The sequence below is a fragment of the Sphaerodactylus townsendi genome, linkage group LG05 (assembly GCF_021028975.2).
Source record: "Sphaerodactylus townsendi isolate TG3544 linkage group LG05, MPM_Stown_v2.3, whole genome shotgun sequence".
Taxonomy (NCBI): Eukaryota; Metazoa; Chordata; class Lepidosauria; order Squamata; family Sphaerodactylidae; genus Sphaerodactylus; species Sphaerodactylus townsendi.
This window is the reverse complement of record NC_059429.1, coordinates 55,045,845-55,072,266: the sequence shown is the minus strand read 5'-3', so window position 1 is coordinate 55,072,266 and position 26,422 is coordinate 55,045,845. Positions and strand designations below refer to the sequence as shown.

Sequence of the window (26,422 nt, the reverse complement as noted above, 5' to 3'; positions counted from 1 at the left end):
CTTGCCAACATTCCTTGTTCTGTAATAAATCCTGAGCTACGTTCCTGTCAGATTTATGGTCTACTCTGCATTGATTCCAAAGATGTAATTCAGCAGAGAAAGTCGCCCAGCTAGTTTGATCACAGATTGTTCCCTTCTCTCCTGTTTTCCATCGCTATTCCAAATGACTTCCTTTTGCTCGCCGCACTGCACCACCACCTCCATCACAGCCCTTGCTTAGTATGTGCAAACCGTTTACAGAGCACATGGAGGGAAGTGGGGAAGGAAGAACACAGCGTTAGCCAGGCATTGGGGAAAAGGTAAGAGTTTTCATGGATCAGCTTTCAGCTGCAGTCTGTTGCTCTTTTTGAGCTCCGCTCTCATCCACTTGTGTGTGCAAAGTTTCTATATATACTGCATGAACTTTTGTGCAGCATGTTTATGCATATTCATTTTAAAGAATATGAGAGACAGTTAGTGCCTCACGAGTCCCCATATGCTTTAACACAGCATAAGCATCTTGCTTGCACCCTCTCTGCTTTTATATGTCTTTTGCCTTTTTGCATGGCATGCACCTATACTGGACACAGATTTACAAAAAATAAAAGGACAAGGAAAGAAGAGACTACAACAGAGAAAGGATTGGAGGGACAAATAGATCAAAGCTCCAATTCAGAGAAAGATTTACGGTAAGACAATTTTAGGAGTATCAGAACTCCAAGAAGTATATTACAGAACCAAGGTTCATCTACCAAACAATTTAGGGCAGGCATATATCTGGTCTTTAAATTCTGTACATACCCGGGATTTCATGCTAATTTTCTGCTCTTCCTCTATACATGCATTGCCGCTTATAGTATACATAACAGATTCCCTGCTGTTAGAACAGATGGGTTAGAATAGGTGACTAGAACAGGAGCTAGAACATTTTGAAAGTCATTTTCCTATAGTGGAACAGACTAATGGAAGCACATATAATTTACATACAGAAGGTCTCATGTTCATATTCTGGCATCTTCAATTAAAATGAATTTTAGTACCAGGACTTGGGATTCATTATTTATTTACTTCATTTATACCCCATCTTTCTCTCCAATGGAGACCCAAGATGGCTTACATAATTCTGCTCTCCTCCTCCATGTTATACTCATAACAACAACCCTGTGAGAGGTAGGCTAGACTGAGTGTGTGTATTATCGAACCAAATCACACAGCAAGCTTCCACTGTAGAGCTTGGATCTGAATCTGATTCTTTCAGATCCTATATCTCATATTCTCCCATTATAAACCTAAGCAAAATTTTAACTTCATCCTATACTGCCATATGTGCGCTCCACATGTGCTGGACCAGACTGCAACAAGTGGGGGGTGTGGAGCACGTGGTGGAGGGGAGGAGCAGGAGGAAATGTTCAAATTTTACTTAGGTCTTTATGTGGAACAGAGTATAGTCAGCTACTTTAACCACTATACCACACTGGATCTCACTTCTACCCCAGACCTTTCTGAATGGCTGCCAGTTTTGGATGGAGCAATGGCTTGCCTCAGAATAATTGAAGCAGGGATTATAAATATACATTTACTCAATTTGAGTTCAACACCCATACATGGATTGTAGTAGCCATGGGTCAGTGACACTAACTTGTATAATTGGGCCCAACTGGGATGCTAGTCGGAAGCACCCCCACCCACTGCTCCACAGGGGGCGGTGCTTCTGTGTACCACTGGGGGGTGGGTTTCTTGTCTTTTCCTGAGATCTTTTTCAAACCCATCGTGCTGCCATTTTTGGGAAGGGTTGCAGCCAAGCTAGACTAACTGTCACATGACTGGGAAAGGTTTTATTTTCCTAGTCCCACACACATGGGAACCACTCCCCCTCCATCCACCTAGAGAACTTTTTAAAATTAAAAATTAGTAACTGATATAATGATATATCAATTATCAGGTTTTGTTGTTTTTTTTAAAAGCCTCAGAAAACAACCCCTTGTGGCATGGAGGGGGTGGCCAGTGTAGGGACAAAAGCCAGGAGAATGCAGGGAAACTTACCATCTGGATGCCAGATAACTGGAGTTAACAACCTCTAGGTGCAGCTAGATCCCCTAGAATTTCAGTTGATCTCCAAACTATAGAGATCAATTTTCCCTGGAGAAAATGGCTGCTTCAGAGGTGAACTCCATGGCATTATACAGGTATCCCTTCCACATCATGACTTTCCCCATCATGGTTTTGATATATTGCGGGTCGGCATAAGAAATTAAATGGGAATTTTTGGAGAATTTTGTGGAAGCCGCAGACAACACACAAAGCCAGCCGATGACATAGAAAATGTTTAGAAACTCAAAAATTCAAAAAAATATATGTACAGGATTGTATAAAACCAACATATTTTATCTTTTAATACCATAAATATACACAATTTTTAAAATGTTAAAATGAAAGAATAAAAATTTTCAGACTTATTTTCAGATATAAAAGGAGAGTCAAAACCTTTATGTGGATTTCCAGGTTTCAGGGGCACCGCACACCTTACCCCTGTGATGTGGAAGGGATATCTGTACTCTGCTGTAATCCTTCCCCTCCCCTAGCCTTCCCTTCCCCAGACCTCACCCCCAAATTGCCAAAAAAATTTCCAAACAAGAGTTGGCAACTCTACCCACAACTCCTGTGCTGCGTTGGCAGCTGCAGCAACACCAGATTTCCACAGGAAAGTATTGCCATGTGGAAAAGATCTTAGACATAGTGGCCATATCCATCAAAGAACTAGATGCACTTATGCACGTTGATGTCCATGTGACTGTGGTCCATATTATAAAGATAAAGGTGGTCCCTAATGCAAGCACTGGGTCATTACTGACCTATGGGGTAACATCACATTATGATGCTTACTAAGTAGACTATATTTACAGGGTGGTTTGCCGTTGCCTTTCCCAGTCATCTGCACTTTACCCCCAGCAAGCTGAGGTACTCATTTACCAGCCTTTAAAGGAATAGAAGATTGAGTCATCCTTGATCAGCTAGATGAAACCAGCTTCGGTGGGATCAAACTCAAATCAAGAGCACAGCTTGATCTGCAGCACTGAAGCTGACATAACATGGGGTCCACATTTAACAGATGATCCACATTTGACACCTCCTGGAAGGGGTAAAAATCTTTAAGTATCGCCAGACATTTCAACAATGTACCATCTGAAATGTCAATATTAGATTTACGCTGCAATCATTAGAAGATGCTCACTGGCATACCTGCTCTCAGTGCCATGTGGGGCAAGGCACTGTTGTTAAATTTCATTTTAAAAATCCCCATAGTTCCAAAGGCCTTCTAAATGGGGTATAGTTGTGGTATGCCAATATATATTGTCATATGCCAATATATTGTGGTATGCCAATATATATCAACCAACTAACAAGCTAAAGTAGCAATAAGTAAGCATCAAAACGCAACAGAAAATGTAAGAATATTTTCAGTGCTGGATGCCAAACCAGAACAACATGTTCATGTAAAACACCTTGCATCTTCCACTTCCCTTTTTGTAGTAACAGTTTAAACCACTGTTGTCTTCTGGGGTGCGTCTTGGTTCCTGAGAAGTCACAAAGCATCATCACTTGGATGAATGAAGTTCTAGCTAGAGCAGAAGTTTATTCATGATGACAAAGGCAATTGGAACAAAAGGACTTGAACTATGAGAACATGAAAATTACTTTGGTGGAGTGCATGAACGCTTCTTCTGAACTGACAGGCTGATGCAGACATGGTAGGAACCAGGCCCTGGTGAATCTGAACCCACCTAGCTAATTTATTTATTTAATCATATTTTTATCCCGCCCTTTCCCTTTGGTTGCAAAAGGTGGTACTGGAAGACATGTATTTGACTAAATGGGCTTGGGGATATGGAATCCTTCAATATTTTTGTCTTTCATTTTGCTTAAGTCTACGAAAAACACCATACAAAACCTGGCAGAAGTCATCAAAAAGTTTGGAGCGTGGTGCAATTAGTATGCCAGTGACATCCTAATCTCCTTTCCTTTATCATCTGATTAATGAGATGCCCTTGAATGAATGTCTGGAGGGTAATGGGCAGTCAATAACTATGCAACCCCAAGCAGAATTACCCCCCTTTAAACCCATTAACTTCAATGGATTTAGAAAGGTGCAGTTCCATTCAGTGTTACATTGTGAGGTGGTGTGAGTTGATAATGTAATTTAGCGGTATCTGGGATTAAGGAGTCAGCTGGTTCGGTTTGGCTTGCATGTTGGTCTCTATAAACAAATAGGCTTGCAGCATTAACAGATTTCTAAAAATGTCTGTGGGAATCTTACTGTCGTGAGGACAAATACTTAATTAGCAGAGTTAATGCAATAATGAGGCAGAGACCAGTTGCTTTACTGAAATAACGTTTACTTACTACAGGGAAGGGAAACTTGGAAGAAAAACAATAAACATCTTTCTTACTAGCTAGCACCAACAGCCAGCTTGCTGCTTAGACTATTACATGGCTACTAAGCTATGGATAGACTGAACTGACCACGTGCAGAGTGCAACACAAAGAACATATATCTAAAGCCTATGGAGGCAGACTACTGCATGTATAGCCCACTCCAACCAATAGGAATTATCAATTACCTGGTCACTGGATTTCTGACCTCACTAACTAAATTAGCATGCAACAATTAACCTCTCTTCATTACTGGATTGTGCCCTGATCTGGCACTTGCCAAATCCCATCGCACTTACTAATTGTATTTTGAAAAGCTGTTCCTTTTAGCAGAGGGTATGCATCTCAGTTCTTGTACATGAACATATACTTGGCCTGTCGGATTCTTTCTGAAGCCACAGAATAAGTTTCTAGCTCCTTCACGGCTTACTTGGATAAAATCCTGTATTCTCTATGGGCTTTTGAAGTAGAGGAGGGGATTACAGTTCTTATCAAGGAGATCCTCCTTTCCAGCACAGCTGCTCATAAAAGCCACAATGGTCCTATAACTTAGGTAAATCTACTACAGTATTGAATGGGTCTTGCATATAGAGTAAAGAAGCAGCCTTGAGTCACACATAGTAAATCCAAGACAGTAGTTCTCACTCCTTGCTATGCAAGAGCTTTATTCTGCCTTCTTATTTCTCCTTGGAAAGATCACAGTAAAGCCTGCATGACTTCTATGTGGGCAGAATAATGTGGATTTTCTGGCCCACACTGGCAAGCTTCATTTTCCCTAACCCTATGTCCACAGCAGCCATTCCCTAGCCCATTCCCGCCACTAGGGGACTTTTGAAAATTGGCACCTAAAATATTATTATATCACATTACGCACAATGATTGATGGAATTCTGAATTCCCAGCTTTCATTTTTTTTAAATTAAGTTTTTAGTCTCTTGCATGGCGATACAAAAGAAAATTAGAGTATCGTTGCTTACATTGGTATCTAAATGCAGTTGTATTTAATGGGGAATTCAATGTGGCCAGATTCCGAGCGAGTTAGGAGCACAGAAACTGCAAGAAAACTTGCCATGTGGAAGGCTCTTTGCAACTGTACCAGCTGTGGAAACCACAAAATACCATCCCAGTTGGAAGAGATTCCTAACTGGCCTGTCATTCCTAACTAGCCTATAGCTGGTTGCCCTCCCTGATGCTGGCTGACTCTCAAGCAGTGTGCGGGATCAGCAGTGGTGGCAGGGGCTTCAGAGCAGTATCTGGGATAGCTGGCTAGAAGGGGCCGTAGTTCGGTGGTACAGTATCTGCTTGGCATGTGGAAGGTTTCAAGTTCAATCATTTCCAGTTTAAAAGATCTAGTCATATGTGATGTGAAAGACTCTACTGGAGAGTTGCTGCACCTGTGTCAAGTAGACAGTACTGATCTTGATAGACTCAATGGAGTCTGATTCAGGGTATGAACCAACTTCACAAAGTCCACGTAGCTGCAGGGTGGGGTAGAGGGACCCAGCATGGGGATCCCCCAGCTTATGGGGACCAAGGCAACTATCCCAAATCCCACATGGTTAAGACCACCCCAGAGGAATGGGTGCTTAACTCTGTTAGGATTAAAGAGTTGTTAGTGTCCACTTTTTTCTGATCACAACATGCACACTTTTACAAGTTTGAAGAACTACATCTCCCTATCTAATGTTAGATCTACACAGATGGAATATAGAGCCATGTGACACTACCTGTTGATGGTTTTGTTTCAGTCATGATCCTCTAGACCTATGATTTGCAGTCTGGGATGTGTCAAATCTGAATGTAGGTAAGAATGGAGAAATTTCCCTTAAAGATGCTCCATAGATCCACTGGAAGTGCCGCGACATCGCCTGGAAGCTACTTACGGCAAAGGAGGGATTTTGAGGTGTGTTTTGGTGGATTCATATTCTATTCATGGCAAATGGAGATGCCTGCCTGTAAGCGTCAACCATGTTGATTTGATTTTTAGCCCTTCCCTAGAGAAGCAGGAAATATGTTAGCTGTGATGTCTTCCCCATACTCCAATAATGAGTGGCCATACAGCCCTTCCAAACAAACAAAAGTGCAAAGCTTTGCATAAATGAATCAGCCATGCTGTTTGCAAAGTTATAGAGCTGTTTTAATTTAGAGATGAAGATCTTTGTTCTGTCTAGGTCAGAATGTATATCCACATTATGGTTTTTAATCCATTTATTCCCGCATCCTGTGAAGGGTGGGTAAGCTATGGATCTGACTAGAAAATTTTCAGCACTTCATCAAACCATGGGGGTGGCATGGGGAATACCATTAAAAGTTAAAATGTGAAAACAAAAGGCGGTGGGGGGGGCGTGACACAGTATAGATTTAAGAGTAATAACAAAAACCTGTGTCAAGGCTTAATTCTATTAAATTGCTATTGTCAATGTACATAAGTACTTGTGCTTACATCGCATTTGTATATTTTGCATAACCAGGCAACTAGTCTGCATCCAGCATAAAAACATATTACAGGCCAGGAATCAAACTTATTTAATAAGTTATAGGCAACAAAGCAGTTTGTCCCACTAGCATAAAATATGAGTTATTTTGTTGCAACCAACTTAGGTCCAGGGGTCTATAGCAGTCGTTCCCAATCTAGGGTATGCATACACCAGAGGGTTTGAGAGTATGCAAAAATAATAATTACGTAATGGGTTTACTTAATATGGGGGTATAATTTTAGGGAAATGGGTTGCCAAGGGATACCTGACTGAAAAAAGGTTGGGAACCACTGGTATGGGCAACAGGCAAGAACATCAGCGTCAATATATATGGGCAATAGGCAAACAAAGCTACCTTATACAGTTGGATAAGGTTCATCAGTATTTGCCAAAACAACGCCAAAGAACAATTTCTGCTGTGGTGGCTGGAAAGCTACCACTTGTTTGCATCCCCTCTTCCTAAAAGCAGTGCAAGGGCTCCTTCACCTGCACAGTTTAGAGGGAAACTAAAAAGCTCGTACTGCTAAACGCAAGGTCTTTATGCACGTGTGTTTCTCTGGAAAGCACTGGTCACGTTCGAGTTCCCAAAGGGAAGAGAAGCCAGTCAAAAGCCAGCGCCTCTTCTTGTTTCCTTTTACGGAGGATAAAGGACACAATTAATGTAACATACTCAAGTCACGCAAGAGATCGAGGAAAAGGCCTTTGGAATGTACTGTGTAGAAAAGCGCCACACCTCCCATGTTTCTTTTGTGCTGCCTTTCTTTGCCTCTAGCAGCGCCATCCACAGGCCATAATTACAGAGGGGCCAGTGCCATCTACCGGTCCAGCAAGCAACAAGACATTTTGTTCACACCTATTTAAAAGTCTTCAAATAAAAAATTCTCTCCTATACCAGGGATGAGTAACATACTGTTATAATCTCTTATGTGCAGGGGCTGGGCGAAGTTTCTGGCAATATATCTGAACAAAGCGGTATCACGCCTGTAGAAGTTATGTAATTCCCTCTGAGCAATTCTTCCTAAATACCACACAGATGCCTGGATGCACTGACCTATTCACTCCAGTGAGTTTAAAACAGGAGAACTCTGCACATACGTTCCAGGAAGCATGCTGAAGTGCCAAAACTATCACGGACAAAAGAATAGTGTAATCCCAACCTGATATATGGCAATAGAAGGCTCAGTTAAAGGCCCTTCAGTTAGCATCAAAGGACAAGCAAGCTTCCATTCAAACCAGCGCCGGAATACAGACCCAGGGCCAATGATCTCATTAGTGTTGTGTTCCCCTCCAGGAGAAGCAATGCGTGGCAGCAGATGGAAAAAGGATGCTAACAGATGAAGCCCAAAGTTATTAAGGCTGGGTGATCTGACAGTGAAAACTGCAAAAAGAAAAAAAAACCAGCTGGGTTCCCCAGCCAACGTTTTTGGTCAAGTGATCATCAGCCAGTTGTTAGAAAAAGGTACCATTTGTAAAAAAAATTAATTGGATGGGGCCCGGGAGCAGAGGGAGGAACTGGCTGGTTTCTAGAAAGATAGAGTCCACGGATCCTGTTTTTCTTCTGCCTGTAAACTTCAACGCCTCTGTTGATCCAGAAACGCACTGGGCCCATTTGTATAGAGATAGCCCCAACCTTTTGCCTGAAAACATACCAATACCTCCTTACTGTGGATGGGGTTTTTTTAATGGTCTATGTACAAAAACAACATGTCAGGAAGAAAAGGTTGTGGCCTTCCCTTTTTCGTATGGCGTACAGGGAATACTTCTGCTTGAGAGAGCATTTTGAAGACAGAGAAATACCCACCTATAACACAGAATGGTATAGTATATTTTATCCCCTCAAGTTATGTGTTAGCTTAAAGAAATAGGCCTGTGATTAACAGGTTTGTTCGAGAAGAGCTTCTCACGGCCCGGAATCACTTCTGGGTGCTGTGTGGTTTCCGGGCTGTATGGCCGTCATTTGTTCTAGCAACATTCTTCTCCTGACGTTTACGCTCTGCATCTGTGGCTGGCATCTTCAGAGGATCTTGATGTTGGAAAAGCAGAAGTGGAGTATATATCTGCTCCAGGTGTGTGTGGGGAAAGTGTCCAGGGTGGGTGGGGAAACCTTGTTCGAACACCTAAAAGGCACTGGCAGACTATTTCAGCCAAGTAGAAAAAAAAAATCAGCAACAGCAGAACACATGATAAAACCAACCCTGGACATAGAATATTACATTTGAAAACTAGAAATTCTGGACCACTCCTGGAAAGCCACTCACGATCCAGACTACACAGAGGAAGCAGATTGAAGAATCCATAAGCACATGGACAGATTTTACAACAGGGAAGGAAGAAACTACTGAGAAATGAACAGAACTTGGCTTGCCAGTGTTGCGAAAAAAAATACTAGGAGTCAAGACTGTGTCAAACCAGCTCCACACCTAACACAGTGATGACCATAGAACCACAAAAAGAAACAAAGGCCAGGATACTTCTATTCAGATGCTCCCCACCAGTGACCTTAAGCTATCATACAGGGTTATCTCCCAGGCTGATAAGGTCTTCATTGTTACCTCATACTTCTATTCAAGATGCACCTCAACGCTTCATTGACCTGGTTGCCGCACTTTGTTACTCTACAGACAAGGTTTCCCCACCCACCCTGGACACTCCCACACACCCTGGACAGATATATATCTCCATTCTTGCTTTTCCAACATCAAGATCCTCTGAAGATGCCAGCCACAGATGCAGGCGAAACGTCAGGAGAGAATGCTGCTAGAACACGGCCATACAGCCCGGAAACCACACACAGCACCCAAATTAACAGGTTTACTTTTCCTGAGTAACACTTTATTACTTCACCTGTATTATTTTCATTTGCAGGCTCTTAATAACAGAGCACAGTGAGCTCTTCTGGTGACAGCCTCCGGCTGAGTGGCAGAAGATCCCAGGGTCAATCTCTCAAATCTTCACTCTTAAAAGTAAAACCAGCAATAAATGATATAGAAAACTACTACAGAGGTCTTGGAGAGGCCACTGCCACGCTGACTGCACATAATAGTGATCATTTTATTTTACCTCCACACAGGGCCCCTTCCGCAAGACATGCACACACAGAGAGACACACACCAAGAAACAACAGATTAAATACAGCTACCACTTTCCTGATTTTATAAATGTATTGACATCTTTAAACACTGGTTCACTCAGCTGAATGCACAGGTCTCCTCTGGTTGAATTTGGGTAAGTCCGAATGCTAAGTGCCAGATGTATGCATAAATATATTCCCTTAAGCTCTTTATTGCCAAAGATTTCTGTATAATCAAAAAAGCTTGCACTACAGCAACAGAATTCAATTTTTTTAAAATTACACTCCTTGCTATTCTCTTATCCCCAAATCACCTTTAAGCTCCAAACCCAAAAGAAACCAATAACATGAAGATCTTTAAATAGCAAGCAGTAACATACCCAAATCGTTATTATTTTTTTAAAAAGAATAATTTTATAACATTTGTAAATTCATCAAAAATATGAACAAAAAAATAATTTTAAAGCAATTTAAATATTGCAATTTGATTTTAGCATTATGTGACATAATTATTTTATTTTATCCAGCAGATAAAGTAACCATAGTAACGCATTTCGTAAAAGTAATTAAGTATACCAGTTTACCATATACATATTTTGAAAGCTCTCAAATAATTGCTTTTTTGAGAATGTAGGTGAACTTATATGAAGGCACATTGATTTTAATTGAAATATTCAATATACCAGGTTAATTGCAGTAGGGGATAAAAAAAGAATACGGCTGACAATGCAAACCCTGTTCCAAGTATTTATACTTCTACAAGTTGAAAAGATACTTGATAGGCTAGGAGAATTCTAATTCTAGGATCTTTAATTCTAGCCGATTTAAATCTAATTTAGGCTGTAAATAAAACCAAGCAGCGCCCTGTTCAGATTTTTAAGAGAACGCTGTGAATGTCTTTGTTCTTTAGCTTGTATAGCAAATGTACAAAGAATCCAACAGGTGGCTCCGTGGCGCAAATGGATACAGCGCATTGGACTTCTAGAGGGTGAAGTGGATTCAAAGGTTCCGGGTTCGAGTCCCGGCGGAGTCGCGATTGTGCTTTTTTTTTAATTCCCTTTTCCAAAAGTACTTTTCGTATCACCTCGTACTTCACCTCTAAACGTTTGCTGACCGGGCGAAAAGCTATAGAAGCTGCATAGCCCAGCCCAGTGCCCTACCCGCTTACAACAACAAACACGTCTCGCCGGCCTCTTAGGAGCAGCTTCGCCAACCTACGTTCAACGTAGGCCGGAGGTAGTGGCTTAGCCCCTGATCGGGTAGGAAAGGAGCCCGCAGCCATTCGAGAAGCGCGTGGGCGGCATCGCTTCAGATCCGGGATGGAGGCAGAGGCGTCGAGCCGTTGCCTCACTGTTTAGCGACATTTGTCCGGCCCTGGGGGCGGGCGCGGGTTTGAGGTGCCTGCGTCGCCGACCTTCCTCCTGTCCCTCTCCTGACCAGGCGATGCGAGCGCGGGAGTCTCCATCCCGCTCAGCTTCCGGCTTTGCTCCCCGGGCGTGTAATTAATTACTTCAGCGCCCCTGTCCCCTCATACATCCATTAGAGTTCCCCATCATTCCTTCTTTTGCCGCTCTTTTGGCTCCTCCTCAGCGCCCCTTATCGTCGTGTAATAATCTGTCCTCCTCCGCAACCGTCCATTCACACACACGGTGGACCTTCCAACGGGGAAAAATATGCCGTTGTGGATGATACGAAGCAGCTTCTACGATTAAAAAGAACTGGCTGTGATACAGTTTACGCACACCAAGCTCTGTACGCCCTGCTCTCACCACCTCATGTCGCCTTACCATGTCTTCGTGTAACGAAGCCTGGGGAAAACGTACCTAGCAGGACTCCTTTCGCGTATTGGCCCCCCCCGCCCAGCTACAGTCATTGGGTAAGTAAAACCCCGCAGCGCTGCTCACTACGGATGCTTGTTTGAGTAAAATCAGATCCGCCTCCTTACTATGGCCACACAAAAAGTGCGAAAAATGACGGCTTCGGGGTGAAGCTGCTAAATTTCATATGCGTAGACTCCGAAAAATGGTGTCCTTGTTGTCCATATGGCGCTAGACCCTGAGCTAAAAAAGGAAAAAAGACTTAAGCTGCTGTTAAAGGGAGCTTTTCATTCCTGAGTGAAATGTGCTTTTTAGAAAAAAGGGGAGCTTGGATCAACAATTGATGTATCCCCCTACACCACACAACTCCTAGTGGGCTCTTTGCAGGTAGGAAAAAAGCAAAAGCTTACGTGTTGTCATCCTACCCACAGCTTTAAATCTATAAAGCAGATCGACACAGATGTTTTGTTTGCAGTTGACCTCTTCATCTAATTTGCAGAACTTTTTCTAAATGTTGGTGTTCCAAAACTTCCAAATTAGTACATACTTCAAAACATTTTGTCCAGAAAACTATATGTGCCTTTCATTAACTCCATTTTTATTTGTCACCCTCTCCATCACCAGCACTCTATATTGATTTTGATACAGGAATGTTATTGTTGCAAAAAACTGCAAAGGCATTTTTACTGTCATCCGAAGCTTCACATAATACAGAGGGATCAAAAACTAGGAAAAAAACAAACAAAGTCGGTTTGATGCTGAAGCTTCACTTAGCCAATATCTTCTCCAAGCAAGCATCTTAGGCTTTCAGTGGGATGGCTAACCTTTTAGGAGAGAGACTGAGGTGCAGTGGGCTGGGAGCAAAAGAAAAACTGTGTCCAGGGGCACGCAGGTGAGCCCCGTGCCTGTCTGCCCTGAAACACCCCCCATCACACCCCTGGAATGCCCCTTTGCCACACCTCCTCTGCAGGGTATCGCGCTTCCAGTGCATTGCGCACCCCCCTCACCCCTTTGACACTAAGTGCCACTGCCGCAGGGCCCAAACTGGGGCAATGGTGCGTGTGCCATAGGCTCCTCGCCAACACCACTGGATCTTAGGGCTAACACACAATCTTTTTTTCCAACAAAGCCAGCTCGTGAACAAAACTGTGTGGATTAGTCAGAGATTCTTGGGCCAAGCCCTTTAATTGGAACAGCTCTTAGAAGCTTCTTCATTTTGTGTTTCTATCTTTACCTCTAAGGTTTCACATCTTCCATAAAGGCAACATGCCGTGACATTATGTAGCATCAATGGCAGCATGAATACTGCACTGTTCAGCATAGCAAAAGATTTCCCATGTTACATTTCTTGTAATTACATTTCAAGCACATCACAGTATCCCAAAAAGGCTCATATGTTTCAACCTAGCAATTCTATTCTTCTTTCAGCCGCTTAAATTCCATGCCACTCACTGTCCTCACTCTCAATACGATAATGGAATAGATAAGGAATACAGTTGTCATATCTTACCTTTTCAGAATACTTTGCCAATGAGATTTATATACACTTCGGCATATTTCTCAGAGGGGATTGTGATGTGGGAATTTACAGAAATACAAGGCAGTCAAACATTGCAGATAAAGGCACAATAAGTGTTTCAAAGGGGAAATGTCAGCCCCTGGGCGTTGTAATACTCATTTTCTCTTGATCTTTTGTATAGAATCATTTCAAATTCTTTCTGTGCTAACCCATTAATATCTATAGGGCTTTGCTTATCACTGTTAGCTTTTATTGCAGAGTATACAATAAAACATCAGCAAAATTAACACACTCAAAAGAAGGTCTCTACTCATTAGTAGAATAGAACTTTTGGGCGTACAACCTAATGCATTAAAAAAAGATGCAACTTACAAAAAAAAAGATGAGCTGCAATATTCTCAAATAGGGAATTGTACTCATGTACATTTAAGACTTTTACAAATGTTTCAACAAATTGACACTGAATATATTATTTTTAAAAATATAGTTTTGTTGCAAAAAAGACATTATGTAAAACCCTCCAGAGATCCCTCTTTAGAACTGCTATGGTCGCATGATGACAGTATTATTTTTTATTACTTAATAAAGCATTTTTTTCCCAGAGTGTGGTTTTCTTTACAATATTTCCTTTAACAAAATTAAGGTGCCAAAATTAATAGTAAATTAAATTCACTCTTGATTTCAAGTTTCTTATATATTTCTTTATGAACCCAAAAGATTTGATACAGATTTTAAATAAAAAGGGATACTTTTGCACAAAGTTGGAACAACAGGTTTCCAGAATTCTTGATTTTATGCAATAGTATTTCTTTTCTCCTAAAATTTGAAACACAGTGGTGTTTACTCGGACAATGCAAAGCTCTTCCCTTTTCATTTTCAAACTGAACAAAAGATAGCAACAACAAACATTGTTGGACAAAATAGGACTGCTATGTCTTCCGGTTCTTATATGATGTAAATATTAATCCATAATTCTGCAAATTTACACAAAGCAGTGTTCCATCTTATTTATGATATTTCTTCTTTATCTTGTTTTTCTTGCCTGCTGCAAGGGCTGCTTTTTCAGCTATGATGTCTTTATACTTTCTTTTGTTGTATCTGAACAAGAGAAATAATTGGAAGGTATGAGTGAAGAACAGTACAATCCAAAATATGAGTTTTATATACAAAATAATTTATTTTACAGATAAACAATACCATACTGAATGTCTTCCACGACTCAGGTTTTTTTAACATAAGCTTACTAGTAGCAATGATTGTTTGCCATAACACTAAGTGTAACCACTATAATCAGAAGGAAAGAACCTTTGAGCACAACAAAATGACAGGGAGCAAAACATTGCTAGAGAAGAAGGCTGCTGCTTTTGTGGTATGCTACTTGTGAGCTTTCCTAGAGTCATCTGGTGGTAGGCACTGTTTGAAAAAATGAATGGACCTTTTGATCTAATGCTGCTGTTTCTTTACTCCTACCGTAGTTAAGCACATAAACATCTGGTAGAACAAATGAATTTTGGTAACCTTTCTGAAATACTGTTGAGGATATTTTTTTCTAAAACAAGAAGATCAGTGCCTGTATCTAAAAGATAAAAACACAGCATTTCCATTGGCAGAAGATGCCAAATTTGCCTATGTCCTCCTCCCTCTGCCAAGCCTAACATCACCTGCATTGCTGTTTCAAAGGTCCATGGATCACAGGGAACAGAATTTTGGGCTATAGTGGAAACCAGAAAAGTCGTATTCCACAGTATTTGCTGTACTTTACATCTAACTGAAGAAGATCCTTCAGAGTTGTTTCTTATTTATGTGGTTATATCTTCAATGAGATTAACTGTAGGTACCTTCTAAATTCAGCATCTGCCAGAAGTTCTTCCACAATAGTTTTCTTCCTTTCTTTCTTGGGAATTCGAGCATGATAAAAGTCTACTGGAGAATCCACAATAGTTCCAACCTATGAAAAGAAAAATCAAGGTTAGATTGATTATTATGCACGTTTAAATGGGCTTTGTCTTTTTTTTAACTAAGGAATAATACAAGGGATTATGGTACAGTTATGAATGAAGAGCAGTGAAGCTGAAAATAGGGTATGGTGTTATAAAAAACTACTGAAAGCATACAAAAACCCTGAAGAAAACCCTGTTCTGAAAATTTGAAGGGAAATAAACCAATGGTGAGAAGAAATTTCATTCAGCATGATCTCAGTCAGTACAACATAAACTCATTTATGGAAAAAAATTGCCATCAAGTGAAGGGCTGACTTTATATCCAAATAAAAATGCACAGGACTCAAGACAACCTGAAGCAAATGAGCCTTTGGGATACTCAGGATCACAGAGATAGTTGCTGGTTAACTATCTGATTAGTTTGCAAGCAGGGCTAGTTTGCAAGCAGGGTCCTCTTTCACTGAGCTGACAGTTGCGGCCTCAGTTTTTATACTGATGATCCCCAAAATAACTAGCCATAGGAGTTTCAGTGAACATGCCAAGATAACCTTGCCAGGTCAAACCCAGGACTTCAGGACTGTCAATGACAACCATGGTACCCCTTTTTTGGCCAGGGGTAATGATGGTTAGGGAGACTTATGTTTTAGAGGAAATGTGGTGGATAGAGAATGGCATTTGCAAAGCAGGTGAGGAGTTTGAAGGTACTCATGGTCCAAGCCTTGCTGTTTTAAAAGTAATATGGCAGGATGGCCAAAAGTGCCTTCTGCCAGCTGCATCTGGCTCCCCAGTGTCCCCTTTCCTACACTCAACTAATTGGCCTAGCTGCACTAACGAATGCTTTTGTAACCTTGCATTTGGTTTACTGTTAGCCCAGGCCAGCCTGAAAGCTAAGCTGGGCTGGCCCTGGTCACTATTTGGATGGGAGACCACCACGGAATACCAAGGTCCCTATGCAAAGGCAAACAATGGCAATGAACTTCTGAACTTCTCTTGCCTTGAAAACCCTATGGGGTTGCCGTAAGTTGGCTGTGACTTAATGGCCCCCTAAAAAGTTCTAGATTGGGTTTCCTTTGAAGACAACCTAGAAATTGAAGCTGGCTCAGAATGCAGTGTCCTGATCGCCATTAGGGGATGACCACTGGGAACACATCTTGCCTGATTTGAATCAGCTTAACTGGCTGCCAGTTTGTTCACAGTTCAATATAAGGTGCTTGTTATGACATTGGGGACCCAGAAAGCTAAAGGACCATCTCTCCTTGTATGTCCACATTAGCTATGTTTTTTTACTTTGCTACCTCCTGGGTGTTCCCTCACTAAAAGTGGCCCACCTGCAACTGATAGGGCCTGTGCTTTCTCTTTGATTAATCCCTTTATGGAACAAGCTCATCAAGAAGGTGAGGTAGGCAAAATATTTGGAAACTTCTAGAAGGCAGTGTAAGGCTAGTTTACCCAAAGATTTAAGCGGCAGGCATTTTATAGGGGTGTGGGAAATTGGGGTTTTATTGTTATTTCATGCTTTTAGTCATGTAATGAAAGCCCCCTTGAACGATAAGATCCAGCACACACAGTTTGACACCTCTCTGACATTCTTGGAGCAGCAGGAAGCCTTGAAGGTTCCTATTCAAACAATCATGCAGTGAACAAAACAGCTGCACTTTAGAGTTTAAGGGCAGAAAACCATGATGTGAAAACTGAGTTATTAGGAATAATTAACTGACAGAAACTAAAATGTACTATTTTAGTCGCAGCTAATATAAAACAGAAAAACCTCATACTAATTCACCACAGTAAATGTGAATGCATTTGAATGTATATTTAGCATTACAATATTCTCACAGTAGAGAAGCAGGACACAAACATGCCCACAATTTAGAATACGTTCTTGGTCTGTCTTTTTATTTTCTTACCTGGAAGTATTTGGGGAGACCTTCTCTATCATTCTTTTTATAAAAGCGTTTAGGATCAATGGCTGCTCTCATCTTCAGGGCCTGAAGATCGTTTTTCAATTTGTCGGTCATTTCTGGGGCTTTCATACCAAACCAGCCATCACCTGTTGTTTTTTCCCGCTCTGCCTGCATGTTAGCACCAAGAAAGAGTGATTTCAAAAATAATATTTTGAAATAGCAATCAGGTTTGAATTACATACAGTCAGTAATGAACAGAAAAAAAGCTTGCATAAATTACTTATACAGAGATACATATACGAAGGCTGAACACACCTATAATTGACTTCAACTGAGTCCATGTGTTGTAGCTCACACCATTTTTGTGCCTCCACTTTATCCTCACAACAACCCTGTAAGGTAGGTTAGGCTAAGCATGTATGATTGGCCTAAGGTTACCCAACCAGCTACTATGGCTGGTGCAAATGAACAACCCAAAGCAGGTATTAGAGAAACAGAATCTCAACTAAAGAATATACCAATTGAACCTAGGCTACCACAACCATATGAAGAGTGCTAACATGTGCACTATTTAATGAAGACAAACATGTTCCATGGATAATTTACATGCCAGTAGACCATAAAATGTACACTAGCAGGCCATAAAATGTATACCTGAGTAGCATATAATCACTGTATAATAAACATAGAGCAATTTGAGGACCCACTCTTTGGCAAGATGCCTTGTTCCTGCTTCTTTGGTGGATGTCTGTATGCTTCTTCAGTCCAACTATATTTCTTGCTCTTTATAATGCTGATACACCTTTAAGTTTATATCTTCTGCAAATATCTATTCATACAATGATACTCTGATCTGTCATGAAGGTGTCCATTGTAAGCAAAGCTCAGTCTCCTGTACTCCATGTTGTTTCCTAACACCACACTGTGAGAAAAGTATAATTACTCAATGTAGTGTACATCCCAGGTCATGACATGAGCTGTTCTCTGGTTTGGGTGAGTGATTTACAGCCCTGCCTCTCAAGGAAGGGGGACCTGAGGGAGTGATGTGCAGTCACACTGGCAGATTTGCCCTCCCTGGGGCACTTGCCCTGGAAAAGGGTGAATCTGCCAGCGTGTGGTCACCACCGCCTCCCCAGCAGTGGAATGCCGCACCAATGTCCCTGCTGCCATGGCAGGGAAAGTCTGGGGGAGGAGCTGACATTAGTTGGTTCTCTCCTGGCCACTGGCCCTGTTGTGCAGGTGCCTCAGGATACAGACTTACGTCACTCTATTCAGTCCAATAGGGACTTCCTAGTGGCGGGGAGGCTTTTCAGCATTTTAAGCTTCCCCATGTCACCAGGAAGTCTTCTTGGGGATGGCAGGCTGGGTGCTCGGCCCCTTAGATGGGGCTGTTAGCCTCACTGTATAGGGATTCTCTACTGCAAAGGGCTGGAATGTATTGTTTAAACCATATGTTTAGAAGTTTGAGCATTACAAGCGCAGCTCAGTGGCATGCTACTTACCCTACGTTGTTTCTTTAGTTGGTGGACTGATTCTCTTAAGGGTGGAACACATTCCCTTTTTTCAAAGTCTGGAGTTACAGTACTCCTCTGCAAGAGCTACACATGAAAATAAATGTTATTAGACTGATGCAACTATTACACACTGTTATACAGACAATGATCAAGGAATGCTAATTCTACCACTTGAAGAAACCATTCAAAAGTTAGGAGTGTAAGCTTTGAGAACAGACTGGAAAAAACATTATTCAGAAAAAGCTGATACTATATGAAAATTCTTCATTCAAAGGTGGAAAGATCAAGGGCTTACAAATGTACTACCCTGAAATATCAATGAGTAGCTGAAAGAATTAAGAAGTCTCAATAACTGACAACTTGTAATAAAAGAAACCAACCATGATTTTAACTTACTGAAGACAGCAGACATAGCATGAATTAGAAATATGATACTATATAACAGAGGAACACAAAATCAGTATTAATTTTCAGCACTTAATTTGTAGCAGGGTCTGATCAGCACATCTGAGAAGCTAACAGTGGACTCCTACGCAGAGTTACACCTTTCTAAAACCAATGGAAGTAGAAGGAAATAACTCTCCTTAGAAATGCGCTGTAAATTTAATGCTCTTCTAATGCAACATACACTTTATAAAGCGAAGATTAAGACTAGTACATCTAAATAAGAACTTTTCTTATAGGATAATAGTTACCTCTGCATTTAACATTTATCTAATACTATAGAATCCTGGAATAACAAAAGTAATACTGTCGTTGCCTTGAGGACATAATTTAAGCAAAGCAGATAAGGGTGAAAAAAGAGGACTGATTTGAAGGCAGTTACAGTATGTAAGGTAAGAGTAGTATATAATGCAAAACAGGCAGAATACAAGATGCAAATAAACTAAGTCCGTGGTAGAAGTGTATTTTGAGTACTGATTTTAAGGAGGACTGGTAATAGTTTGATATTGGAGTGAGAATGGAGTTCTAGCCCTAGTTTGCCAAAATCTCAAGATGGGAATACAAGAGGTGACTATCCCAAATACAACTAATATTCTATTATTTCCTAACTGCACTGCAGTTGCAATATGACCAATATTCTCAGGAAAACCACTACTATTGCATTTATCATTTCCACTCTTAAGATTTTAATGGTTTGTTCTGTTTAAATGTTTAAAGCGAAGTGCGCAGCACGCCAGAACTGCATCTCTCCCTATGACTAATCAAAACCCAAGTGACAATCATTTTGATGCATCAGAATGGGGGTGGTTACACACCATTGGTCTGGAGTGGCTCAGCAGAAGCTTTTATGATGATACACCTACTTCGTTATTAGAAAATTGTAGGAGGACTTTGGCTCTATACTAGCCAGCATAGAGTCAAGTCATCCTAAATACAAAGAACACCATGAACAAAGGGCAGATGTTCTAGCATGCCAAAGTAGCAGAAGGATTAGCTGAACAAAGGCATATGGCAGGCGATGTCAACTGCCAGAGAATAACCCTGAATACACAGTTAAACAACATCAGAAAACAAGTTTAGAGTAATACGAGTGGTGTTGCTTTTAAGGTTTTGCATGCAATCCTAAACAGAGTTGCACCTTTCTCAGCTCACCTCAATGAACTTAGAAGAATATAACTTTGCTGAAGATTCCCCTGTTGGATACCACCAGTCTGCAGTTTAGCCAGAGTCAAACTTTGGTTCTTAGTGACAATAATTTTACTTTTAAATAGCATATATAAATTTACTATTGAGACAACAGGGCAACTTATAATATATTTGCACAATGGCAGTCTTTAGGTAGGATGTTGTGTGGTTTCTGGGCTGTTTCGCTATGTTCCAGTAGCATTCTCTCCTGACATTTTGCCTCCATCAGTGGCTGGCATCTTCAGAGGATCCTCTGAAGATGCCAGCCAAAGATTCAGGTGAAATGTCAGGAGAGAATGCTACTAGAGCATGGCCATACAGCCAGGAAACCACAAAACACCCCAGTGATTCTGGCCGTGAAGGCCTTTGACATTACAGTCTTTAGGTAGTTTACCTCATCTTTTTTTTTCTCCTTCAGGGGCACAATTCCATGTGAGCCAGGCTTCTGTTTTCCTGCATCAAAATTAATATACAACCCTCCCAGGTCTTTAATATCTAGGCCAGGATCAATGCTGCTTGATAATGACAAACTGGAAGAGAAGAGATGGTTTATTTAAACATTCAGTCCACTACTAAATCAACACCTACTTGTAATCAACTGTTACTAGCACATTACAGATAACGTTGTTTAAATGCACACAAGTTTGAGGAGGGAAGGTGTCTGTGCTAGTGAGCAACTCATTTTTAACAGTCCATATTTTGGACTCAGCAAGAACTCAGGCCAGTGACATCAGCTCTACCCATTCCTTGGCGCTAAAGAAATGACTCTTTAGCTTCTTCCTATGTGAAAAACAGTGCTGTTAGAAGAAAAATTGGAAAATAAAGAAAGCAATATTATGGTACCAAATTTTGACAGTTTAGAATTTGACAATTTACATGATGTTGATGGAGATAAGTATTTTAATTATATATTGTGTTACTGTATTGTACATTGTTGTTGTATGTTGAACCACGCTGGGAGCCACCCTGACCCCAGACCTTGGCAGGGATAGGGTGGCGTTAAAATCGTAAAGTAAAAGAATCCCTCCTTTATCTATCTCAACTGCACACACCTCACTACACAGACTACATAGAGACTCTTTGCATGCCACGTAAGTGCACATAATGATGTGTTTGATGTTATGTTGAGAATCAGACCGAGGCCACTAGTTCACTGTCCCTTGGTTAGGTTTTCAAGGTCTTACACAGTGATTTTTTTCCCTACTGCATGGCAACTATTGTTTGGCACAAGCTTGAGATCTCCCTTATCATCAGAGGTACTCCACTATTCCAGGCCTTCCTAGCGCAAAAGTTTCTTCCCCCACCCCCGCAACCTGGCAAGCAGAATGACATGAATACTGACCCACAACCATCATAAAAGTTTACCCAAACAGCAGTATACAGAAACAATCTCTAGGTTAGTCTAAACAAGAACTTACACTTTATTAGTCACATTCAGTGAATCTTCATCATCGTCGATAAATTCCTCCTCATCTTCTTCCAGTTCTGAGGACTTGTTGCTTTTTCTACATTCCCCATCAATCTCCGGGTCCTTATCTTCTAAATAGTATGTTTTGCTAGTGTGTAAACCAGGAGTTTTATCAATTGCAAAGAGCACTTCACTGTGGGAGGTGTCCAAAGCTGTTTGTTCACAGCGATTTGTACAATTAGCAGTCATGTTCATTTCACTGGTTTCTTCCAAATCACTGCTGTCAGATTCACCACTCTCATCACTGATAAGAAGTGACATAGTAGAACACCCCTCATCCCCTATTTGTTTGGCTGTGCATAAAGAGGATTCAGCAACTGGATCCTCCTGGCTTTCATCGCTGCCTATACTAACAACAGACATCCTGCAGTCTTCATCACTGCTTTCAATAATTTGTGATGCGATTATATCATTTTGTAGATTACCTGTTTCATGTAGCTTGTCCACATCGATTGTCTCTTCTGGCTGATGGAAACAATTCTGTGAAAGCTTTCTGGTCTCCATGCTGTGTTTGTCTTTATTAGGGGCAGTCTGCCTTGAGACTGTGGGTGTATACTTCACTGGAGATGATTTTTCAGTTCCTTTGCTAGGTTTTTCTGATGCTTGCTCACACATTTCTTCTGAACTCTCCAGAATTTCATAAACATCATTTGGCATTTCTTTTCTAGAAGATTCCCTTATATTTTTGCCCTTTTCTACCTCTTCCTCTGGACAATCCACAATTTCACAGTCCCTATCCTTTCGCATCTCTTTTTTAGGTGTTGTTTTTGTAGATTTTGTTGTAGTTGTCTTAGAGTTGCTTGAAAATCTCTGCTTTAGATCACCACCAATGATAGATTCAGAGTGGGGGCCAGGCTGCTCATTACTCTGAGTAGTCGATACACAGGATGATAATTGTTTATCAAAATCAGATCTTGTGGGTTCTGTATCAGAAATTATTATTGTCTGGGATTTTTCATCCCCTACCACAATTTCACTTTTCCTTTCACCCTGTGATATTGTTTCTGCTTGCAGTCTCAGTCGCATGCTCCTTGTCATTCTTTTAAATTGAGCAGAAGGTTCTACGGATACACCTGAGCACCATGATTCTGCATCAGAAACCACTTCAGCTTGTGATTCATACACAGGGGCAATATTGGCCTTGGCTTGTCTGCTTCTAGTCATTCTTGGGGCACTAGAGGTTTGCATTCCTGAAACAGTGGAACAGCATGATTCCGATTCAGAGATATCATCATCTTGGAATTTGCTGTCTTCATTGGGAAGTGTTCTCCTGTTTGGTCTATTCTTAGCTGGAGATTCTAACTGACAAGGAACTACAATTTGCCGCCTTCTTGTTACCCTTATGAATGAGGGTGTCTGAAGACCAGTGACAGAGGAACAGTTTGATTCTGCTTCTGAAATATATCCATCAGCCTGCAGTTCAGCAACTGAGTCTGCTACCTCCAATTGCTCTTCAACATCTAGTTTTGCTTTGGGATCCTTCATTTTCTCAAAATGAGACTCAGAAATTACATCTGGTTGGGAATTCACTTTCCTTCTGCTCCTAGTTGCCCTCACAGATGCGGTGCCTTCCATTGAGGGACACTGTGTGAATGAGAAAGATGTCAGATATCATTCAAAAACGATTTTCTCAGATAAATATAAATGCCAAATGAGAAACTCTTGATTTCAAATGGCAGAGTACTGAAGTAATGTGATTTAAATCAACCATGTACATAGGATATGATATTAAATCAATCTCAAGCTTGCCTATTAAATCACCCAAATTTTGATACATTCCAGGTTTTTTAAAAGAATTTTACTTCCTAGAATCTACACTACTAGACTGAGATTTTTAAAAAAACCTTAATATGTTTTTGATAATAGCAACATTATTTTTCTGCTGAACAACTGTTTCATAAACATTATTAAATAAAGAAAAAATATTCAGGTTTATTTTGTTTATTCAAATGAACATTAAGATTCCCCCGCAATCATCTTTTCTTCTGGATGTAGCCTATGTGTTGATCATTGGATAACAGTGTCACATTAACAGCCCAATTCAGAGTGTGTGTGTGTGGAACAAGCAACTCCTGGAGGTGACATGGCGTACACTGGTGTATTTGCCCTCCTTCGGGCACTTACTGCAGCAGGCAGCTGTCAAGGCCCCCTGGGACACCCGGGTATGGTGTCCAGCACCACTTTAGCTATCTCATGCCACTGCCAACCCTGTCAGCACAGTGGGGACATCCCCGGGGGTGGAGTCAATGTTAGTCAGACACAACAGACAGACCTCAGATATTTCCATTACAAAGCATTTCAGTTTATAAAACACAGAAACATGTTTTTGATCATTTCCTTATGTTTTTATTTTTGACATTTTTGACTTTTTTGACTTAAGGAAATAATCAAAATTAAATACACGGTAAGGGAATACTATGAATATAAAGATTTTTGGAGACCTTATTACAGGAGGTACTTGCCTGTTTCTTGCCAGCTGCTAAGAGTAAAATAGAGTTACAAAGGCAGATTTTCAAACGAGATGGCACCAACAATGACAGCCTAAAAATTTATCGGTGACAGAGACCATATTTAAATTACTAGCATGACATCAGAAATGATGCAGGCAAAGTTAGTATGCACTCACTGAAGGACATTGCATTGGAGGGGCTTCCATAAAGTATGCTACTTTAACTGATGATTCAGTGATTACTGACCAATTATTTCAACCGATATTTGCAATTTCTGAAACTACCCCTAAGAACATTAGAACTATACCATAATCAGCAAATAGCCCATTTCCTCATGCATTCAATTTAATTCTTAAAGAACAGTTGAAACACATGCCTGATCAGGAGCTTTACTCAATTCCAGTTCAAGCTGTTCATATAAACCCAGTCAGGAAACAGTAATTAAAAAAAAGGCAAAGGCATCATACTCTTTGGACTATTCTTTAGGTCTATAATAGTTATGAAGACATCAAGGCCCATCTTGTACAAGGTACATAGGATAATTAGATACACAGCAAACTCCCTCTCTAGTACTTTAGAGCACATGTACATATTATTATGCAAGATTCAGATAAGTAATGCCAAAACAGATAATTACTGCAATGTAAAGCCTACAAGTATGGCCATGAAATTGAGATAAACAGCATGTCATCAAAAGTAGGACAAAAAGGTTTCACCGAGAACACCAAAAGCCCAGTAGGACAGGGGCAGAAAAAGTGAGGACACTATCCCTCCGGTCTAGACCCATGATAATAAGACAAGAAGGGTATTTCAGATTGCAATGTCTCTCATCCTGTTAACCCGTAGCGAAATTTACTCACATGATCAGACCACTTGCATATCCATTACACAGAACCGGAGAAAATGCTGGCTCTGGTATTCATCCTCCTTCCCTCCCTAAAACCAGAAGTACGCCCCTTGGGTGAGAAAGGCCCTGCTCGGAATTCCTACGCTAAGCCAGGGCTGCATTGCAGCGAAATCTTAGCATGCGTTTTGTTCCCGTGCCCGGCCACCATCCAAAGAAAACTGCTCCTTCTCATGCGCCGCCACTCACGGGTCACGCAGCGTAGATCGTGCGCCTAGATGATGCGCGTGGCCAGAAGCAAGGCGAGCGGAGCAAGACGAAAAGAGCCCCAAAGAGTTCAAAGACCCCCTGGGCTCGGAAACGGACAACCGAGCCCGCCCTCTCCCTCCTAGGGCTGCCTGCAGTTTCTCCCGCTTCTCACCATCGGAGAACCGTTGCTTCCTGCCGTGGACGGTGCCGGCTCACTCCGCCGCGCTGCTCGCCTGGTGGCCACCATCTTACCCACGGATGTACCGGAAGCGCGGCTTCCCATTCATTGCCGGATCGCTGAGCGCTGCATAAGAGCTCCGACTGGAAACCTCCTCCCTCTCCTCCGTTCCCCTCGAGGATTGGAAAGGCTGTTCTCCGTTAAGAGCCAGCGGCAAAACAAGGCCCTGGGAGAGGAATTTCTCTGAAAATAGGGTGCTTGCGTTGGAGAGGATTTTTCAGGGAACGACGAGCTTCCCACTCAGTTTGAAGGCAGTTCCTCATTCTTATTGCATCTGCTAAGTGAAGATTAATGTCCAGTAACAACACATATTTTCTTAGAGGGCGAACTTTAACGTTTTTAAACGACGAATAGTTTTCTAACCGCCTCTGTACTTGTAAAATAACATCTGAAATCGTAGCAACTAGAAGTTGGATGCATTCTTCTAGTAAGCGGAAGGCTGCTCTGATTTTCTGCAACACTCCTCCGTTATTGCCCTACCACTTACTTAGCTTTTGGCTTATTTATCTGATATGTGCATATGTTCTTTAGGATTGGCCGCCTCGAGATGGGGCCGGGAGTCCTTCCAGAACAAATGATCTACAAAATATTCTGGATATTGCAAAAATGTAGAGGGTCCTCTGGAGGAAATTGTATCTCCCACTGCAAACACTAGCCCACAGAGATTTCCTAAAATAGAATTAGCAAATCTAGTTAATAGCCTGGTGTCTTTACAACAGCCGATCTATGAGGGCAGGCTGTGGCTACCTCACATGATCCAGAAATGAGTCTGAAGCAATGGAAACAGGTGTGGAGTTAGTCTTGTCTCTGATGAACGCTCCTTCGCAAGGAAGCATGTGCCACGTGATTGTTGTGGTTTGACCTGTGGCTCAGGGCTTGAGCTGTGATATGAT

General features: G+C 41.3%; 1 protein-coding gene and 1 non-coding gene across 4 annotated transcripts; one reads left to right on the top strand and one right to left on the bottom strand.

The window, feature by feature from the left end:
- The first annotated feature begins 10,901 nt into the window (after positions 1-10,901).
- TRNAR-UCU lies at positions 10,902-10,990 on the top strand. Its single transcript is given in 2 exon segments — positions 10,902-10,941; positions 10,955-10,990. It is a non-coding gene; the product is annotated as a tRNA-Arg (tRNA).
- A 3,278-nt stretch (positions 10,991-14,268) lies between these two features.
- On the bottom strand, positions 14,269-25,553 carry LOC125433910 (deoxynucleotidyltransferase terminal-interacting protein 2-like). 3 transcript variants are annotated; one of them, XM_048498834.1, is made up of 7 exons: positions 25,464-25,553; positions 21,699-23,332; positions 20,675-20,810; positions 18,640-18,735; positions 17,141-17,305; positions 15,132-15,241; positions 14,269-14,391 (listed from the first exon to the last, which is right to left on the bottom strand). In XM_048498834.1, the coding sequence occupies exons 1-7, from the start codon at positions 25,536-25,538 to the stop codon at positions 14,298-14,300; spliced, it is 2,310 nt and encodes a 769-aa protein (XP_048354791.1). In that variant the 5' UTR covers positions 25,539-25,553; the 3' UTR covers positions 14,269-14,297. The 3 variants fall into 3 exon arrangements, with proteins under 3 accessions (XP_048354791.1, XP_048354793.1, XP_048354792.1); XM_048498836.1 differs by lacking the exon at positions 25,464-25,553 and adding an exon at positions 25,292-25,421 and having other exon boundaries at positions 14,275-14,391; XM_048498835.1 differs by lacking the exon at positions 25,464-25,553 and adding an exon at positions 25,059-25,266 and having other exon boundaries at positions 14,275-14,391.
- Between the last annotated feature and the right edge of the window lie 869 nt (positions 25,554-26,422).